The sequence below is a fragment of the Festucalex cinctus genome, chromosome 20, assembly GCF_051991245.1.
Source record: "Festucalex cinctus isolate MCC-2025b chromosome 20, RoL_Fcin_1.0, whole genome shotgun sequence".
In the NCBI taxonomy this organism is placed as follows: Eukaryota; Metazoa; Chordata; class Actinopteri; order Syngnathiformes; family Syngnathidae; genus Festucalex; species Festucalex cinctus.
The window spans coordinates 9,657,343-9,676,329 of record NC_135430.1 but is presented as its reverse complement, the minus strand read 5'-3'; the positions used below and the strand labels follow the sequence as shown (position 1 = coordinate 9,676,329).

General features: G+C 45.2%; 3 protein-coding genes across 18 annotated transcripts in view; 2 read left to right on the top strand and 1 right to left on the bottom strand.

Annotated features, from left to right (window-relative positions):
• lama1 (laminin, alpha 1) overlaps positions 1–1,486 on the top strand; it is a 30,976-nt gene extending 29,490 nt beyond the window's left edge. For both annotated transcript variants that reach the window (XM_077509178.1, XM_077509179.1), the window contains exons 60-65: positions 52–241; positions 312–461; positions 545–698; positions 777–910; positions 985–1,198; positions 1,275–1,486. In XM_077509178.1, coding sequence (XP_077365304.1) covers positions 52–241; positions 312–461; positions 545–698; positions 777–910; positions 985–1,198; positions 1,275–1,429 — 997 coding nt within the window. In that variant the 3' untranslated portion in view covers positions 1,430–1,486. The remainder of the gene's footprint in view (positions 1–51; positions 242–311; positions 462–544; positions 699–776; positions 911–984; positions 1,199–1,274) is intronic.
• Positions 1,487–2,157: 671 nt separating this feature from the next.
• On the top strand, positions 2,158–18,443 carry LOC144009009 (uncharacterized). Of its 9 annotated transcripts, XM_077508454.1 has the most exons (10): positions 2,162–2,310; positions 12,443–12,807; positions 15,683–16,240; positions 16,917–16,995; positions 17,171–17,204; positions 17,392–17,412; positions 17,518–17,571; positions 17,651–17,697; positions 17,835–17,887; positions 18,080–18,217. In XM_077508454.1, exons 3-10 carry the CDS (start codon positions 16,188–16,190, stop codon positions 18,141–18,143), a joined length of 405 nt encoding a protein of 134 aa, XP_077364580.1. In that variant the 5' UTR covers positions 2,162–2,310; positions 12,443–12,807; positions 15,683–16,187; the 3' UTR covers positions 18,144–18,217. The 9 variants fall into 9 exon arrangements, with proteins under 9 accessions (XP_077364584.1, XP_077364580.1, XP_077364586.1 ...); XM_077508458.1 differs by lacking the exons at positions 12,443–12,807; positions 15,683–16,240 and adding an exon at positions 18,312–18,443 and having other exon boundaries at positions 2,158–2,310; positions 17,392–17,413; positions 18,144–18,215; XM_077508460.1 differs by lacking the exons at positions 2,162–2,310; positions 12,443–12,807; positions 18,080–18,217 and adding exons at positions 17,289–17,322; positions 17,960–18,035 and having other exon boundaries at positions 16,023–16,240; positions 17,392–17,413.
• LOC144009007 (band 4.1-like protein 3) lies at positions 2,592–14,167 on the bottom strand. Of its 7 annotated transcripts, none has more exons than XM_077508446.1 (26): positions 14,042–14,167; positions 12,669–12,744; positions 12,437–12,601; positions 11,468–11,572; positions 11,362–11,404; positions 11,177–11,252; positions 10,833–10,954; positions 10,416–10,512; positions 10,241–10,328; positions 9,055–9,099; positions 8,777–8,929; positions 8,605–8,702; positions 8,360–8,535; positions 8,017–8,082; positions 7,245–7,376; positions 6,935–7,179; positions 6,479–6,523; positions 6,378–6,413; positions 6,121–6,303; positions 5,754–6,053; positions 4,922–5,017; positions 4,198–4,848; positions 3,820–3,864; positions 3,461–3,550; positions 3,307–3,387; positions 2,592–3,242 (listed from the first exon to the last, which is right to left on the bottom strand). In XM_077508446.1, the coding sequence occupies exons 2-26, from the start codon at positions 12,732–12,734 to the stop codon at positions 3,234–3,236; spliced, it is 3,213 nt and encodes a 1,070-aa protein (XP_077364572.1). In that variant the 5' UTR covers positions 12,735–12,744; positions 14,042–14,167; the 3' UTR covers positions 2,592–3,233. The 7 variants fall into 7 exon arrangements, with proteins under 7 accessions (XP_077364572.1, XP_077364573.1, XP_077364578.1 ...); XM_077508447.1 differs by having other exon boundaries at positions 5,754–6,050; XM_077508452.1 differs by lacking the exon at positions 3,820–3,864 and having other exon boundaries at positions 4,786–4,848.
• Positions 18,444–18,987: the final 544 nt, after the last annotated feature.

The following is an 18,987-nucleotide window of genomic DNA, read 5'->3' as shown; positions in this document are numbered from 1 at the left end:
AGTCCGGGGATTTGAATTCGGGGCCTCAATTTTACGTGTCGTCCTCGCCAGCGTGTCCGTCCGCTTGTCGCTTCGAACCCGAGCCCAGGAAGGTTTGTTGCTGCTCCTGTCCGACGCCAACCAGATGGACTTCGCCATCCTGCGGCTGTCCGCCGGCCGGGCGCTGATGTCGGCGAACCTCGGGAAGGGCACCGCCACCGCCGCCTCCTCTGCGGCCGTGAATGACGGGGAATGGCACACGGTGAGTGGAACGCAGTTCGCACGCATCCAAAAACGTTGACGTGTACGTAATCGCGCCGTGCGTATCCCAGGTAACGGCGGACGTCGGTCGGCGCTCAGTTTGGGTCTCTGTGGACGCCTCCGCTCCGGACTCGGTGGCGGTCAGAGGGAACCAGCTGGACGTCAACAGCAGACTGTACCTGGGCGGACTACCACGCGCGCATAGCACCCGAAGAATAAACGTAAGACGCACGCGTCACGCGACGAATAAAGATAATCATGTGATCGATCAAGTTAATCAAGTGATCCAACGTCCGTGCGCCAGGCGACAACAAGTCTTCGCGGTTGCGTTCACTCTGTGAGTCTGAACGGCGTCATGCTCGACCTCTCTCGACCCACCTTGCAACACGACGTCACTTCCTGTTTCAGTAAGGAGGAGCCAGGAAGTTACTTTAACGGCAGCGGATACGCTGCACTGAGTGAGTAACACTGACATAAGTGTGAGCACGGAAGAAGCCAGTGTGAAATTATTCACGTGCACGTTTGTGTGTGCTCAGTGCGGGACGGCTACAAGGTCGGTTCGGACGTGTCCGTGTCACTGGAGTTTCGGACCAGCCAATCAGAAGGCGTCTTACTTGGTATCAGCAGTGCCAAGGTGGACGCCATTGGACTGGAGATAATCAAAGGACAGGTGAGGGCACCTGAGCACCAAATGAAATCTGTAAAAATATTGATATCATGTCTACTTACAATATTTGTGCTCAGGTGGTGTTTAACGTGAATAACGGGGCGGGCAGAGTGTGGGTTGCTTCTGGCGGTCCCATAATGTGTGATGGACGCTGGCACCGCCTACTGGCCCGGAAGACCAAACACACCTTAAGTCTGAGCGTCGATGGGCGGAGCAACTCCATCACCAACCCCTACCCACAATCCACTTCTGCCGAGACCAATAATCCCGTGTTCGTGGGCGGGTACCCAGGTGACATTGACACGCAGACATATTGTGGCGAGTCACTGAGGAGATCCTCGATAATTCTTTTTGTTCTTTTCTGCAGACGGAATCAAACAGAATTGCCTGTCAATCAAGTCGGCCTTCAGAGGTTGTCTGAAGAATGTTCATCTCATCAAGTCGCACCTCAGCAGCCCTCTGGACATGAGCCAGGCCTACTTGTCATCGGGTGTCACCCCCGACTCGTGTCCTGCTGCCTAACGACACATCAAATGTTCACGCTTCATCTTTCTTCTGACAAATAAAGACCTGAACATGTTTGCGTTATCTTTACTGCTCCAATTTCAGGGAGGATTTAGCTGCCGTTCGGCACCCAAAAGGTACAAGTCATGGGCTGAGTTTTAATGTCTAAAGGCTGGAATGACTTCCTGCTTATTGTCCAAAGGTGCAAGTGTGAAAGTGACCGGTGAAGAGGACCCCATAGAGACAAACACCGTGAATGGCTAAACATAAATTACATGATTATAAATATATTTATCTATTTATTATAACATTAATTTAGGTATTCAGAAAGATGTAACTTTACATAACCCAACGTGATTTCGACTGACTGTGTTAACAGAACAATTTATCGGAATCAGCCATCTTTGTTGTTTACATTTTCCTTGAACGCTTTGAGGTCAGAATGGGAGATTCCAAGTGGGAGAAGTCTAACTTCCTACCTTCCTCGAATGCAGCATTAGGAAGGGAGTCCCGGCAGATTTCGGTAGCCCCATTGTTTTTGACACATTTCTACCACTCTTTACGTTTTTTGGTTTGCTTTTTGTCCAGTCGAAAGCCAATTGTAGGACGTTAACTCTAAAATTCCTTTCTATTTACTTTCACATTTGTGTACTCATTCTCATTTGCATCTAATTGCTAACAGGTGTGTTTATGTCATACTAGAACTACTTCCTACATCCTTGTCTCAGAATGATGGGAAATGTAGTTCTTCTAGCCGAACGCTGTGGTTACTTGCTTGACAAAACACAAGCTGAGCTTCTCTGGTGGCATGTTTCCAGTGTTACAATTATGGGACCGGCGAGAGGTCAACGCCACAGTTCCAATAGCAGCCGGGAAGGAGCAGAAGATGTTGGATAATGGTGAGTACATTTACTACATTGACTTGTTGAACTGTCAAACAAGATAGCATTTAGCATTAGCAAGAACACAATCACTGGTCATCAGATTGACTAGCGATTAAATTTGTAATTTGCAAACGCATGCCACTGTTAGCAAGACAATGGATTAGCAAGGACTTCCTTGTGACAGAACATGTTTGTATGTTTTACGAACCCTGTCAAAACTCAAAATTAGCTACATTCACAAATGGCCATTTTATGACATATGGGCTTAGAGAGAAGTTGTTAGACAAAACAACATGAATGATGACATTATTTTATTATGCCAGTCAAGTTGTGGACGTGATGCCATATTATACAGCAGGTGGTTTGAGGAACAATAAATAATATATTCATAACAACATACATAGGTGAGTCACACTAATGAGGCAGAGTACAACAAAATGAATTCTTCCTGTTTTGTGAGCTTATTGACATGCCAAGTGGGCAAAGGTGACACGAAGGTGATCTGTGTAAAGTCAACAAATATTTGGATTGGAAAGAGATGCTTTTTTTTTTTTTTGCAAATAGCTAGATTAGCATGCTAACATCGCTAATGTAGACTGAAGCACTTGTTAAAAGTTGATGGGCTGGTGTGTGCGAATATTATCTTTCATCGAGTTGGCGACACAACATCAACAGTCTGCGATGTTAGTTAACATTACAGCCCTTAAGTTGTGTGGCACCCATCGTGTCAATGATAAAAAGAACACAATCAAGTATTAGCTGCTTTGCTTTGCTGGCAGTCATGCTGTTTAAACTTTATTCCAGACAGGAAGTTGCAATCAGTGTGTCAAACTAAAAGTTGAGCAAATATTACAGTCGGCTTGTCTGCTTGCTACGGGAACTCGAGGTCAAGCTGCAGAGTCAATGTTGGATTTGGTTACATGGAGTCATTCAGGTCTTTAAGCTTCCTGAAAGACACAAAGAGCCATGACATAAGTGGATGCTCATGCTATTTAGTGTCCGGTCTTTTACCTGATCGTGGTCCATCCCCGTGTCTCCAGAAATCACGATTCTCTTCTCGATCCTGCTTTCCGAAATCCCTCGATTCACCGTCTGATGATAGAGAGAGCACATGGATTGAGTTGAATAGTCTTCTTCTGGAGTCGCTCTCAGGGTTCTTCCTGACCTTGGTAACGTAAGAGGTGCTGGACATCTCGGCCATGAAGCTCTGCGAAGTCAGCGGCAGTAAGACACCGCGATCTGCGTCTGCTCGCCTCTGAAACACCAACAAATTGATCCCTTGTTAAGCTTGTCGGTCGCTCTTCCTCTGTTAGCATACCTTCAGATCACCTTCCAGCCTTCCCCAATAGCTTCATCCTCAATTCCAATTAGTTTGCCATTTCGTGGGGGGACTAAGAACATTCGTTCCTTATCTACCACAACTCTCGATTACTGTATCTGAAATAGTTTTCATTTTTTCGTGGGTTTGTCTGCCTGATTGTTTTCACTTTCCAAAACTGGACATGTGATACAAAGTGTCCTCACCCCTGGAGCTTCGAACATCCAAGTCTTCCTCGCCATGGGAACCACCTGACAAAGACACATGAACCACGAAAAACTGTTTCACTTTCTAGCAAACGTTTTCTCTTCAAAGCAGTCAGCCTCTCCATCCATTGGGAGAATTACACGCAACCACTTGACGTTTACAAGGACTGGTCAAATGGAACTAGTTTCATGGGGACGGTTACAGGGAAATGGTTTACAGGGAGCGGTGTCACAGAAGCTTTACAATTGAGCTTGTTCATGGGTAGTGGTTTCACAAGGTCAGGTTTCACAGGGACTGTTTCATTAGAATTTTGAGGGAATGGTTTCTACGGGGATTTCTTTATCTGGGATTGATTTCTGGGACGACGATCTTGTTACCTCTTGCAGAGGTTCTCCATACTTGTCCTGGTCATCAAAGTTGCAAAGCGGCGCTTCATTGGTTGAACTGTGGGAGTCTTGGCAGGTGTTCAGCCCCCAACCACCTTCCTCCTCTTCCCTCTCCTCTTCCTCAGAAATTTCAGAGTCCTCCTCGTCACGATAGCGGAACGCTGAACTCGTGGCCAGAACTGAACGGGGCCTGATACTGGGGCTAATGTTAGCCTCTGTTGTCGCCCACACGTGCTGGTCACGATTACAAGGATCGCTAGCAATAATGCTATCTGTAGTAGCAATGCCAGCTAGAGGGCTTTGACTTTGTATGACTCCAGTCTCCATGGCTTCTTCCACAACTGCCTGCGCTAACACGCTGATAGCATCTTGGCTAGTCTCGCTAACATCATCGTCACTAGCCTGGCTACTCAGCTCGTCGTCATCATCAAACGTATCCTGACGGTTAAGCCGCTGAGCATCTCTAATAGCATCCATGACGATGGCCTCGGCGGCATCATCTGCATGAATGACTGAAGCCCCTGGTGGAGGCGGCGGAGGATTACATGGAGGCGGTCCCAAAAACCCTTCTGGTGCTACCTGGCACATTGACTCCTCCTCCTCCCCTGGCACCACCGTGATGGTCTGGACCCTCTCTGAAGTCTGAAACAAGTGAGGAGGCAGACGGGCATGAGAAAAGAGACAGAAAAGGATTCAAGTGGGAGCAAATGCCAACCTTCAGTAGAGTTTCTTCTCTGAAGCTTTTTTGTTGTCTGGCTGACTTCAGCAAAGCGTTCAGCTCAGGTGACATTTCGTCCAACAGAGGCCTCGGCTGTGCGCACACACAGAGTAACATTAAGCATCATTTGCTTTGGATGGAATTAAATAGCAGATGAATCAAATGGACGACTAGTGAGTTGCCTGTATTTAATAATGGCAGGTTATTTTTATGCAGGGGTCAAACATAACCGTGCTGTTGCAAAGGCTGAAAGTGAATGCAGAACACAAGAAATGAACAAGAGTGTTCGTTAATCAGATAAGCAGCGGGAGATCAAATGTTTGTAGTCAATCCCCGCCTTCGCAAACTTTTCCGTGGAGCATACGGAACAGTCATTAAAACTAAGTGTCTGAAAAAGGCAGCTATTGGCACATAGCTGCATACTTTGCCAGTCTTTCTGTGGAGCCCTAAAATGGCTCCCTGGTACCCTGCGAATGAATCGGTGGTGACGCCAATTAAGATGCGAATTGGCCTTTAACAAACATCAGATCTGAATTTTCTATTAGAATCGGAACAACTCATAGCATATTGTCGCGTAAAGCTGCAAACGGCAAAGGAAGATTTGAATGACAACGCTCACATCTCAGTATGTGTGGCGTATGTCTGCGGGTAGTGCACATGCGACGGGTGAAAGCGTGCTGCCTCCGAGAGACGAACTCCCCAGCTAGCTTAGCCATAGCTTGGATGAGACTGTTTGTCAAAACCAGGTCCAGAAATGCATAGCACAGCATAGCATAGCATAGCGCTGCCACGGACGGCTAGCTAGCATTGGGGCGGGACTTACACACACCTCATCCTGGGGCTGCTTTAGAGGCGGGTCTTCAACTCCGCAAATGTTGGGAGTTGTGGCTCCTCCGATTGTCACAAGAGGCGTCTCCGCCTGACTAATGAGGCTGGACCGTCCCCCTGTGATGACATCATCACCTGTGGACAGCCTGCCTCGTACCAACGTTACTTTCCTCGTATTTAAAGTTTCCGTAGTAACATTGTTGGTTATGGTGACAATGCTGCCGGAGGTGATATCGTAACTCCGCCCCAGAGTGATGCTCCTCTCTTTAATTGGATGTGGAGGTTCCTGCTTTACCCCCTGCTGTGTGCGGTGCACACACAGATTCATTATCAAGTCACAGCATAGAGCTCCTGATCATGAGCCTCACCTCATCCGTTTCCAAAGGTTCGATCATCGGCAAGTCGTCAAGTCGGCGAATGGGCGACCCCGCCAGACGCTTTTCCCACTCAGTCGGCCCCCCTGTCGGTCCCCCTCCCTCTAAGAAAGAGCGCCGCAGGTCACTGATGGCGCTCACCACCTTCTCAACCTTCACCGGGCTTGAGATAATTTCCTGGCGGCAGAATCAGGAGGTCCGCTCAACAGACAGCTCAGCAAACTACGACAAAATATCAGCCACCATTTTACCTGATCGCTCTTTAACAAATCTTCTTCCTGCTCAGACTGATACACAGAAAGACAGGTTAGGGTTTCTTCCACACACTATTCGTTGTCATCATCATCATTACCTCAGTTCCTGTCAGGTCTCCATCTACGGTCTCTGTCAGCTCTGTCTGAAGACACAAATGAATAAACATGAGCCGTTACTATGGTGACAACTTCTATTCAATGTGTGCCTTTGACATCCATCTGTTTTCATAGCGCTTGTCCTATTCAGAAATGGGAAATACAGGTTCAGAAAGTAAAAACCCTGCCACAACTCCTTTACCCTTTCACCGGTTGAGTGGAAGCACCTGTAGCTAAAGCCAATCTGTGGCAGAGTTTTTATTTCCTGGACCTGGATTTCCAATTTCTGGTCCTAATTTGAGTCTCTGGTGAGCTGCAGCTAATTCCAGTAAGCTGTGATAGTTTCCAGTTCATCCTAATCCTCAGCAGAACATGGATGGATGGATGGATGGATGGATGATGAGTTTGAAATGATATTCATGTTTTAGTGGACTCATCGTTTGACATAAAATACAAACATTTTGAAGCTTGTTGTCGACTTGCTCGGGAGTCAGTGGACTTTCCGATGCCTCCGTTAGTTTGCTCTGTTCCGCCTCTTGCTCCGCCTCCTGTTCTGCATTTTTCTCCCCCTTTTTCTCCGCCTCTTGCTCCACCTCTTTCTCCGCATCCTGTTCTGCGTTTTGCTCCCCCTCTTTCTCCGCCTCTTCTTCTGCCTCTTGCTCCGCCTCTTGCTCAACCTTCACACTGTCCTGCGCCTCCACAACTAGCATTGAAGAAAAGATAAGATGACGAGAAAAGATGTTGCTTTGTTTCAACTTTTCCACTTACTTGGTCTAAATGCTCCGTCCTGATTGGGTCCTTCATCGGTCTGCTCCTCCCTCCTCTTCTCAGGCGTCACCGTGGTGATGAGGTCACTGACGGTGATGGCTTTAGACACCATATACAGACCCGTTCCCATGTCTACATAAACACACACACACACGCGGTTAGTCTTCATGGTCCTCTAACAACCAGCCAGTCAGAGCTCAGGACACATGCAAAGCAGCCAAGGCAGCAGCCAATCTGCTTCAGTCCTCAGGGTGTGCACTAGCATATTCTTTAACTCCGCCTCCAAAGCACAAAGAACATTTTGGATGTGGACATCCTGCAATTCAGGGACTGGCCTTTCCCTTACGCCACAAACGAGCCCCATCAGTGAGCTGTAGCACAACATCAACTTCTATCCACCTGTGCTATTTCCACATGCCAGACAAGGCGGGATATTGTGGCAGCATTCCACACAGAAGAGAATTAGATCACCGGGCGTTCATTTACATGACCAGCCTCAGTTACTGCTCGGATACGACCCCCGAAAGGAAAAAAAAAATTGGAGCAACTGCTTTCGTGTCCGTGCCGTACAGCAAACAGAACATCGATCAGCCAGATAGAAAATACAAGAAACTTGAGCAGGCAATGTGGAAAAACAAAAGGAGGCATGGCCACCTGCAAAGCTGACACAGCTGGTTTCCTGCAGCCAGTCAGAAGCTTAATAAGGAAACATGTTGGCATTGTGACCAATCATAGCCCAGTTCTGGTGCTTGATTGACAGATTTCTTTCTACCTGTTTGTGTGCTTCCAGTAATAGCTGGAGAGCCATTGAGAGAGGATGTGGGCGTGTCACTTGGAGCTGAGGATCAATGAAAACTCTGGTCACTGACATGGATTTAAAAAAAGATGGATTCCCAAAACCTGATCAGCAAACATGAAGTTGCGAACTAGATCTCCAAAGGACCCTTATTGGATTGGATCTTTTTACAGGAGGTCTCAAATCCAGGTCCAGGAAGTAAAAAGGTGCTTCCACTCAATCAGCAATGACAGGGGGTTTTACTTCTGGACCTGGATTTCACACCTGTCTATTTATATGTTGATCAGAAAAGCGGAAGTGTGGACCATAGGCGCCATACCTCCGTCCAGGCTGCGACTCAGCAAGTTCCTCTTGCTGATGCATCGTGGGAATTGGGGCGCAGGTCTGGAAATCTGAGCACTGGCCCTGCGGGACTGGATTTGAGTGCGACCGCTGTAGCGGAACTTGGAGCCAAGAGTGAGAAATCGTTTGGGAGGTTCTTCTGGAGAGACGAGTCTGAGAAGCAGAGAAGTTTGGAGGTGAGGATGGCGTGAGGCTGAACCTTCGACGTGACGCTTTGCTTACCTGAAGAAGGAGTGATGCTCCACGCAGACTTTCCACAATCTCTTGGCTGCTCTGTGGTTGAGCAACTTGAAGGCAATCGTCGATTCAAACTGTTCAAACTGGACACAAACGAGCAGTTCATCTCTCAGGTTATCGTCATCCATCAGTTGATCTCCCTTCGGTACGACTTCACCTCTTCGGGGCGGTTCTTGATGTAGAAATTGTTCCTTTTGTAGGAGATCTTCAGGATCTTTGGCCACGAAAACCTGTTGATCCTCAGTCGGTCTCTGTAGACCAGCAGGCCGCTACTGCACACGCCCAGCATGATGGCCACGCCTTCCGAGTCCTACACACATATGCACAATGCGCTTGTCAAGTGGGGCTCGTGGCGTCTAATGTGCGCCTGGCTCCCCAACATCAAATGACGCAAATCCAAGCAGACAAACGTGGACAAACAGCACGCCGTCTTACCTCGGAGTGACCTGAAGACAAGCAAGCAAAGCGGCTTCCTACCATCTAGTCCGTTCAAAGCAAAACAAAACAGACAAGACAAATAAAAAGCCGATTCACCAAGAGGCACATCACAAATATCAGCTCGTCTCCATGAGCACAAAGAAAACGTCTTAGTGGCAAGTCCTGCATCACTGCTGTGAACAGAACGTGTGGGGTGATTCCATGCCAAATCACCCTCCCCCAAAAGTCCGAAATTTTTAAGTAAGCAAATTTTGATTTGAATGAAACTTGGTGTACTCGATTGTGATGACACGACATGAAATTTCAAATTTTAGGGCAGTCGGAGCAAGGGTTTGGGAGCTGTGGCAAAAAGGGGTGTGGTCAACTTCCTTTGAACTAATATCTCAAGAACTACTTGCATGGATATTCATAAAATAGATATTGCCGGAAAGGGAATTCCTACCTTATCAATAATTTACTTTTTTTGTGAAGACTGACTCAGTAGTTCCTGAGATATGGGTTCATAGGAAGGTGGCCACGCCTCTTTATGACGTAAAGTGTCCAAATACAGCGGGCCGTAGCTCCCAAATCCCTGCTCCGATTGAGCTGACATTTTAGATTTAGGGTTATGCAATCACTATCAACAAGTACACCAAGTTTCATTCAAATATAATGTGCTCGGTTAAACCCACTGGCTGATTTGGCAATGAACGACCCTCTATACGCACACACACGTACACCAAAAGACATTTTGTGGAAAAAGGACCACTTGAGACTCCGCTCAAATTGGGAACATTGTAAATCTCTTCACTTTATACAACCCTTGTTGTTGGAAAAGGGGTGCGTACGAAGACTCAGCCAGAAATACATTTTGTGTGTAAAATGAAACAAATTCTTAGGTCATTAGTCAATTCATTTTGCTGACTTTATGCATGAGCTGAATCAGACGTAATGGAAAAATCAGTAGACAGGCGCGCGCGCACACACATGATCGACTACAGGCAAGAAGTGGGTCATGTATTGATGATTGGTTGTTGAACAGAATTTGTTAATGTCAGATTTCTCCCATCTATTGAGCCATTTTATTAGGAACACCTGCATGTCAACATCAAGCTCAGAATTACGCGGAATGTTGAAAATGAAATCAAAATGAATTTAAATTTCTCGCCATGAAAATATTGCGTGCGTGTATGTGTGTGTTTACCCTCGCGTGATGAAGGTCAACTCCGTACATGGAAAGTTTCTTGACGTTTTCAAGGAAAAGCATCTCGGCTTCGGCTGGCGTCATTCCTCTAAAGACGATCACAAATGTTGGCGCTTTTTGAAGCATTTGCGTCACCGGTGACGCGAATTCCCGGAAATGAAATCTGCATTTCAACCTGTAACTTTTGTGAAGCTCCATGATCTTCTCCTCCATTTGCTTGCTTTGGTTTGGAGCCAAGCAAAGTTCGCTCACGTAATCGGAGCCGCATTCGTCTGAAGGAAGGACAGGATGAGGGCCAGACAGAAGGACAGGAAAAGGGATGTGAAGGGCAGGATAAGGGACATAGATAAGGACAGGATAAAGGGCAAGGTGAAGGACGGAAGGCCAGGATGAGGGACAGGGAGAAGGACAGGATGAGGGACGTGAAAGGCAGGATAAGGGATAAAGATAAGGACAGGATAAAGGACAAGGTGAAGGGCAGAAGGGCAGGATCAGGGACAGGGAGAAGGACAAGATAAAGGACAAAGTGACAAAGGCAGGATTAGGGCCAGGAGTCGTCGCGGGCAGGAGAAGGTCAAGCATGGTGCGTTACCTGCGTCGTAGTCCCCCAGCTCGGATTGGACGGTGTAGGAGCCGAGGACGGTGTGAGTGGCGAAGGAGCATGGAAGTCGACCTGAGGCCACGTCCTGTCTGAGCTGCAGACACAGGAAGTACCTGCCCACAAAGTCCACATGGTGACGCGGACGCCTTGACTTACGAGCGCCCCAACTTCTAAGCTTTTTAGGAGCCATAACTGGCTGGATTTTTTTGCTTTGTGTTGCGAACCATCAAACCGGCTGACCCCACTGATGTCACTCATTATGCCACGCCTATTAAAGGCACAAGTCCAACTAGAGACAGACTGACAGATAATTGGATAGAACTGAATCCCCTTACCTAGTGATGTCCTCAGAGAGCTGGGCAGGGTCAGGGGGGTAAAACTTGACATTGAAGGAGAAAGTCCAAGGGACGCCTGCAAGAACACACACACACACTTGACCTCGTCACCTCTGACCTCTCCAGGTTACACAAAAAGTCAATTTTCAGAAGCGTCTATCAAGGAACTCGAGAAACGTGCTGACCTCTAAGCTGTTTCTTCATCTCCTTCCCAGGATCCAACCAGTTCTAGAAGACAAAGTTCAAAGGTCAGAGGGGCAACATGTGTGCTACGGAATCGGTATTGCCTACCTTGTTGTTGTCTGCGTCTCTGAAGGACAAAGCAAAGTAGTCTCGCTCCAACAGGTTGACGTGGTCGCAGACTTTGTCCAAAAGCTGAAGACCACGAGCGCGTTTCTGCACGCACGGCGAACGCCGTCAAGAAGGCGCCACAGACACTGAGAGCCCAATTTGCCAACTTGCAAACCAACCTGCTACCAGAGGTGTCAAAACCAGGACCGGAAAGTAAAACCCTGACACAGTTTGACACACACTAGAGCCGGTTGAGTAGAATTACCCGTGAGATCTGTTGCGTATGTCTGTATGTACTGAGGTTTTTTTCCAGGCTCACACTGTGCTCCCCTTTGGGGAAAATGGCTCAAGTCTTTTATTGTTTTTTTCTCCGTCCTAGCGTCTTCATTTCACATCTAAGATCTTGGGGCACTGAAAAGTGACTACAGGTCTTTCTGTCCTCTGTTGCTCATTGTTGTTGTTTTTTATCTTCCGCTGCCTGCTTCTCTGAATCTGTTTGGTTACCAGGGTTGGGGAATCCAGATCCAGATAAAGTAAAAACCCTGAAACGGGCGCTTCTACTCAAAAGGTGGGGATGAGCTTGTTTACCTGCCAGTTGATGAGAAACAGCTGTGGTTAAAGCCAATCTCTGGCAGGGTTTTTACTTTCCGGACCTGTTTTCCCTAATCCTGGTGGTCACACTATTGAACTGTGTGGTCACGCTACAATCAGTGTTGTCAAAGTCCAGTCCTCGAGGGTCTGAGTCCTGCATGTTTTCGAGGTTTCCCACATTCAACACAGCTGATTCATATTCAAGCTCATCAGCAAGCTCTGCAGGAGCCTGATAATGATCCTGGTCATTGAATCAGGTGTGTTGGAGTAGAGCAACCTCAAAAACATGCAGGACTCAAGCCCTCGAGGACCGACATGTACGCTACATCATCACGCTATTGAGGTGTTTGTTGTCACGCAGTTGATGGGCGCTCTCACCTCCAGCGTGCAGCTGAAAACGGATCCGTCCAGCAGGGTGACTTTGGTCTGCATGGTCCTGAAGCTCAGAGACCTTCGGACGGGGGAGGGTCCGACCGGACCGCTCGCACTCCGCTCATCAGCCAATGGGACGCCTCGGTAGTGGGACGGCCCGCCCTCCCCTAACTAATCGGACGGGAAGAGACGTCAGGTTTCTGCCGGGCTGTATGACAAAGGCGCCATGTTTCTTTACCTTCGTGGGTGTGGCTGCTACTGGGAGAGACTCCGCCTCCTGCGCCTCCTGCTGCTCGGTTGTCATGTCGACGGAGCTGCAATGACGACAAACTCATTGAACGCTACTCGTATTGATCGGAAACACAAATTGAGGTCAGGTGAGCTTCTACAAAACCACACAATCAAATTTAAATTAAAAAAAAAAAAAAAAAGATTTGTTTTGTGGATGTCAATCTTTTGACCCACCAGCTGTCATGTGAGGGTCGCCATGGCAACGCTTGAGCCAGGGATGGAGAAAAAGGGATTATGAGAATGTGGCTGTGTTTTTCAGTCAGACGATGTGGGTCAGTGTGTGCGTGGGGCGGGGTCTGAGGGGGGAGCGAGTGGGGACATATTTTTTTTTTTTTTTTAATAGGGATGTTCAATACCACATTTTTCCAGACCCATACCAGTACAAGTAGTAATAGATAAAGATAACTAGTACATTTGGTATATAAAATCCCCCCAGCCCCCCAGAAAAAAATGAGATAATTTGAAAGAAAAACATATATATCCCAATAATGTTACATTCTACTACTTTCTAGTACCTGATCGTAAAACGGCCACAAGAGAGTGTGCACGCATATGTAGTAAATCAATCCAAAACGTATATATGAATATATTTTTTTTCCCCAATTGAAAATACAGGTATTTAAGTGCAAGTAAAATATGTAAATGAAACATTGTAATGAGTATTGTGTTCACTGTCAAGCAGAAACTTCCAATATGCCCATATTTGGTCAATTTCACCTTTTTTTTTTTTTCACAAATGGATGCTACTGGTCAGTCTCAACATGGGTGTTCTAAATTCTAAATTGCAACAAATTACTTGCTCACTTTGATGATTCCATTTCTAATTTTTTGCTGAAAAGCGATGCTTTTGGATTCTTCCCGAAATAATCCAGCAATGTTTAATAACATTAGTTTTCTCCCACAATGCATTTTTATATTAAATAATGTATGTTTGTGTTAAGGTCACTTGAAAAACTTGAGTTGAAAAAGAAACAATGATGGGCGTATGATTTATAGCTTTCGTCCAAATTGCAGATATGAAAGTCGTCTTTTTGTATGCCTTTAGTTTGTGTTGTTCCAATTGGCTTTGAATGCAAACGCTTGCATGGATGCTTTCATCCTGCAGAAGGAAACACCCCAGTCAGCACAGCACAGCGCGGCACGGCACAGCATAGCACTGCAACGCAGGCGCACAGCTGCAGCATGATGAAGCAAGTGGAGGGGGGGTCGTAAAAAGTCTTCAGTCGTTCCAGAAGCGTCGAGCAAAAATATCATGCGGGTTAGCTCTGCTAACCGACGTGCAATATCGTCCATCATTTGCAAAGGTCAAAGTGTCCTTACCTTGCCTGCCGGCGTCCGGGGCGCTCGCCCTCTTCGTCGCGCGGTTACGGGTGAGCTTTTTTTTTTTTTTCCCCACTCTCCGCAACGTCATATTCTCTGACGCAGTGACGTCATGACGTACAGGACGGGTGGGGGTGGCTCAGAAGTCGGTGTAGTTCCAAATGAAATGAAGAGTCGCACGTTTTTGCGTTTTTAAGTCATGAGTGAGTTCATTTGGAAGCATTTGTACAATTGTGATTTCCTTGCAATGTTGTATTCATGAGAAAAGACAATATAGTGGCAAAAAATGTAAAAAAATAAATAAATAATATAGAATTAAATATAACAATATATCCATTATTATATGGATTCAAACTGTGCTAACAAACTGTGCTAGCTTATCCTAACAGCTATACCCTTTTCCCCAAAAATTTCAAAATAAAATCAAATTGAAATATTTGAGTTTTTCCTCCTTTATGCCAGAGGTTTTGAATATGAAATAAAGTATTTCAATCTCAATTGCTAAATGAGAGCAAAGCAGCCGGCGAAAGAGCCTTGCGGCCTCCCCCAAGGCTCAACGCGCGCGTCAACAACAGCCGCAGTATAGTTATTCATCCTGCTTCATTGATGAAATATTCGACTTCTTTTCGTTCATCTGCATGTTTGTACTTTTTGTCACCAGTGGAGAGATGAGCGGTAAAATTCACTGACTTATTCATGATTTTATTGTTTAGGTCTTATTTTTCGAATCAAAGAATAAAAATGGTGGAAATTTAAGATTTGATTTACGTTTTATTTGGATCACCAGAGGGCGCTCATCCTTCTTGCCAGCCCTTTGTAAATCATAAAATAACTGAGAATACAGTAAAGGCCTATTGAAGTAAAATGTTCTCTGTATGTTGTTGGCTATTTTTGAGAATTTTCAAAAATATACATTGAAATATCAGTAGAAAGTATACAAATAAAATGGAAACAACAAAACGCAAAAATTAAATACAAAAATACAAATCTGTAAAAGTATAAATGGACAAATGAAGTAAGAACAAATATTTAGCAAATGTTAAAAATAAAAAAATACCGAGTTTCAAAAGGTCCTCTGCGATTAATGTAGTTTTGGCGCCCTCTTGTGGTCACGTACGTCAACAGGCCAAAAACGCTACCCGCCCAGTTTGAGGGGAATAAAAACCACTTGTGTGATCAATTCATGTTCCCTACACTGATAATACATTCTGACAGTACAAACTTTACCGTGTAAACTAGAGCTGGATAGATAGATAGATAGCGAGCTAGTAAAGATATTTAGATAAGATGGATTGATAGATCATTGCTTGTAGTGTTATTTCTGTGTAATGTGTGTGTTTTTTTTTTTTTTTTGGTTTGTTTTTTGGCTTGTGGTGTGTTTGGCTGTTTTTGTTTTTGATGGCAGTGGTTGGTGTACATTGGTTTTGTTTCCTCATCGACTTCCGGCCTAATTGACTGATGATTGACCACTTATTGACTGCACCTGTGTCGCTTTGCCCTTCAGCCAATCGAACGCTGACAGGGATTGGAAAATGGACCCACCCAACAGAGGAAAGGAGCGAGAGAGCGTCATATTTTTTTAAAGATGTATTTTATTGTACATTTGTACCTAATGCAGTGTCCCCATCCCACCCCTTGCAGAGAACATGTGGTGGTGCTCTGGGTCCTCTTCCAAACTGCCTGGCTGCTGTGAGACCACCACCAGATGACGAGTCAGCAGCGACCCCACCTTCAAGTGTCCCCACATTTGTTGCGGGGTTAACTTGGACTTTCTTGATACAATACCGTGAAATCATCTTTGTTTCTCCTAATAAAGCACAAGTAACAAACAACACTGTCTCTTTCCTTCAGCCATCAAGTGACTCAATGTTAGCAATTCAAAGACGAGACACATGTCGCTTGGTTGCGCGTTCGTAACACGGACAGGAAATAAACTGATGTACAAACTCACGTCCCGCCTCTTCCATACTCGCCTATACTATAGTCTACTATTTGTATGTAAGACATATCAGTGCTGACGTTGAAGCTGGCTTTTAAAAGGTGAATCGGAAATAAAATGTTTCAAGTGGATAGGGTAGGACAGGTTTACTGATGGAGGTGGGGGAAGAATGACTACTTTATATTTTTTTATTTTGGTAAATGATAAATGTTCACTTTGATGGCGAAAGGAAACGCGAGCAGTCTTACCAAAGCCAAAAGGTGACTGGAGACGAATTGGTGTGCAATGTGCCAGCTGCTGGGTTGTGGTGGACTAGTCGAAGTCCATGTGTCATATTAAAGATAAGCATGTGGGCTAAAGGTGTCGGTTGACTTGTCACTTGAAATGCAAAAGAAAAATCGTGGCGACTCGGATAAAGTGGTCGAGAGATAAAAACTTTGCCTGCGGTGCAAACGACGTAGGTTCGATACCCGAAGCCCTCAATTTGCAATTCAATTGAGCATAAGAAGACTCGAGCCCGAGCACTCAGGTGCACAGGTATAGACATTTACCACTGGTCTACCTCGAAGTTAAAAAGTGATGTCGTATGTTTGTATTTATATGTCGGTTGAGACCTTTACGATTTACGTCACTGCAATATTTGATGAAAATATGCCAAAATTGCAACAGCTTTGAGAATTGCTGGCCGAGTGGTTAACGATTACGTTTCCGAAGCAGACGACTCGGGTTCGACTTCTTCATACGACTCTTATAAATCACTTTACCTGTCTCGCTCTAGCTTGTCCAATCCAACGGAACTAGTAGTCTATTTGTTTCTGTGTTAAATAAAGTAATTTTTTTATTTATTCATTATTCCTTATTTTTTTCTGGGTGACGTCATCACCGGAAACCTATTTAAGCCGGAACAAAGAGGACACTCTTTCTTTCTCACCTCAGGCACCTTCCCGTCGTCGTCGTCCACCTGCTACTCCGCAAGCATTTCCAGTTCCACAAGCTCATCCAACACGTTGACGAAGTAAGTGTTAGCGCTTTTAGTAACTTTTTAAAATTCACTGCTTTTGCTCACTTTTAAAGTGAAGCAGCACTTTTGGCGTGCTTGCATCTTGCTAACACGTTTGCGCCAGCGGTGATACTTCTACGAGGTTAAACTGCACCAAAACGCCTTTATTCTTGTCTCTAACCTTTTCCAGTATCGCGACGAAAGCAAGCGCCGTTTTCCTCAAGGTAAGTAGACCAAAATATAACAATTACATTGACTGAATCAAGCATATTTGCATGCCTACGTGTTATTTGTCTAATTGTCTACAGGTGGACATCTTGAGCCAAAAATGAGCGACTTGCTGTACGTTTGTGGATTCACAAGCAAACCCAGTTATATCAAGTGTTCCAGTTGTCTCATTTCTGTCCACAGGTATGCATCAGCAAGACAACGGTCAGATTGCCTGCAAAATGGCAGTTTGTTTTAATTAAATGTATCCATTATTAAACAAACTAAATCAACTGTCAGGTTGTGTTGATTCTTAATTTCTGTCGACAGGCTCCAAAATGGCCGACTTGCTGTCCTTTGAGGCACTCCTGCCAAACATTTTCAGTTAAGCCAAACTAGTTTTCTAAAGGCTGGCTGTTTTTAAAAAGTACAATGCTTACACAAACGTTGCCGCATCTTTCAGGCCACCAGCTGCAAGTCGTCATGGAGGCGTCCAGTGCTGCCCTGCAGGTTCGTCCATCCTCATGAGTGTCAACATGCTTGAGCTGTTTCAACAGAAGGTTAATACCGTAATCTAAATGAATCAAGTGGAGTAAAAATGAGTTATGCTTGCCATGGTGTCCACTTGCATGGTCCTTGTCTTGCAGATGAAGCTGCTTCAAGGTGAAAGTGGACTCCAAATTGAATCATGCCTCAGCTGGTAAGAGAAGCCACATTTAATTTCAGCTATAGCATGTTTCAATTGTCTCAATTTGAATGTTCCTGTGTCCGGTGTGGGGGAGGACGACTGAGTACTTACTTGCTCACAGCCAAAGTTCAATGACAAGTGCAGAGTTGCAAGGCAACAATATTATTATAGATTTTTTTTTTTTTTTTTTTAAACATCCACAAGGTACATGGGAGATGTTGACGCTCTTCATGGCAGCTTTGATCAACTCTCTTTCCACCCCCAATAGGCAGCAAGTAACGTGATCAACTTCCAGAAAATGCAGCAGTGTGGAAACCAAAGTTATTGAAAACTTTTCTTGGTAGGTTTCCAGCCAAAAAATATTTTTTTCTGTACTACAAGCTGCCTTAACTTTGTGACTCACATCTTTTCTTTTTTTTTTTCCCCCTCTCCTTAGGTCCAAGCTCTTGTTCCTGGCTGACCTTTTTGACCACACATGGGAACAAGCAGAATTTCATCCAACTTGTAACTAGTTTGCTTTGTGATTTAATGTCTTCTCTGCAAAAAATAAAGCTTGATTACAAAAGAACACTTCAACTCTTAATTTGTCCTTCAAACATCACAAAAAAAAAATTAATACATTACAAAACACTTAAAATAAATAAAATTCGAACTTTTTACGATTTTTTTCCCGGCTTTTTTTTGCTTCCCCCCCCTCAAATTGGGCATGACAAGGCCAAAATACTGCTTGATTCGCTGACTGTTCTGAAAGTGGGTGGCGCAATGAGGATAAAAATGCTGTGATTGGTTGATAAGTGGGTGTGGCTATGCAATTAGATGTGATTGGTTAAGTGGGTGTGGTTATACAACTTTGAAGCAATGTGATTGGTTCGAATGGCAAAAGTGAGCCTGGCGCAACAAAATGGCACACCGATTGGCTAGTTTGGGGTGGCCGTGGTTATGCAAAATTGAGCTGCTACAGGATTGATGGAGCCAAATTTGGGCGGAGTTAGAGGCTTTTGGAATCCATTTTGAGTGTTGGGGTGAGAGTTGCACATCAGTCACCGCATTGGACGCAAGACTTTTTCTGTTCTAATCTATCTCACGTCAGCCAAAGCAACATCAATTTGACA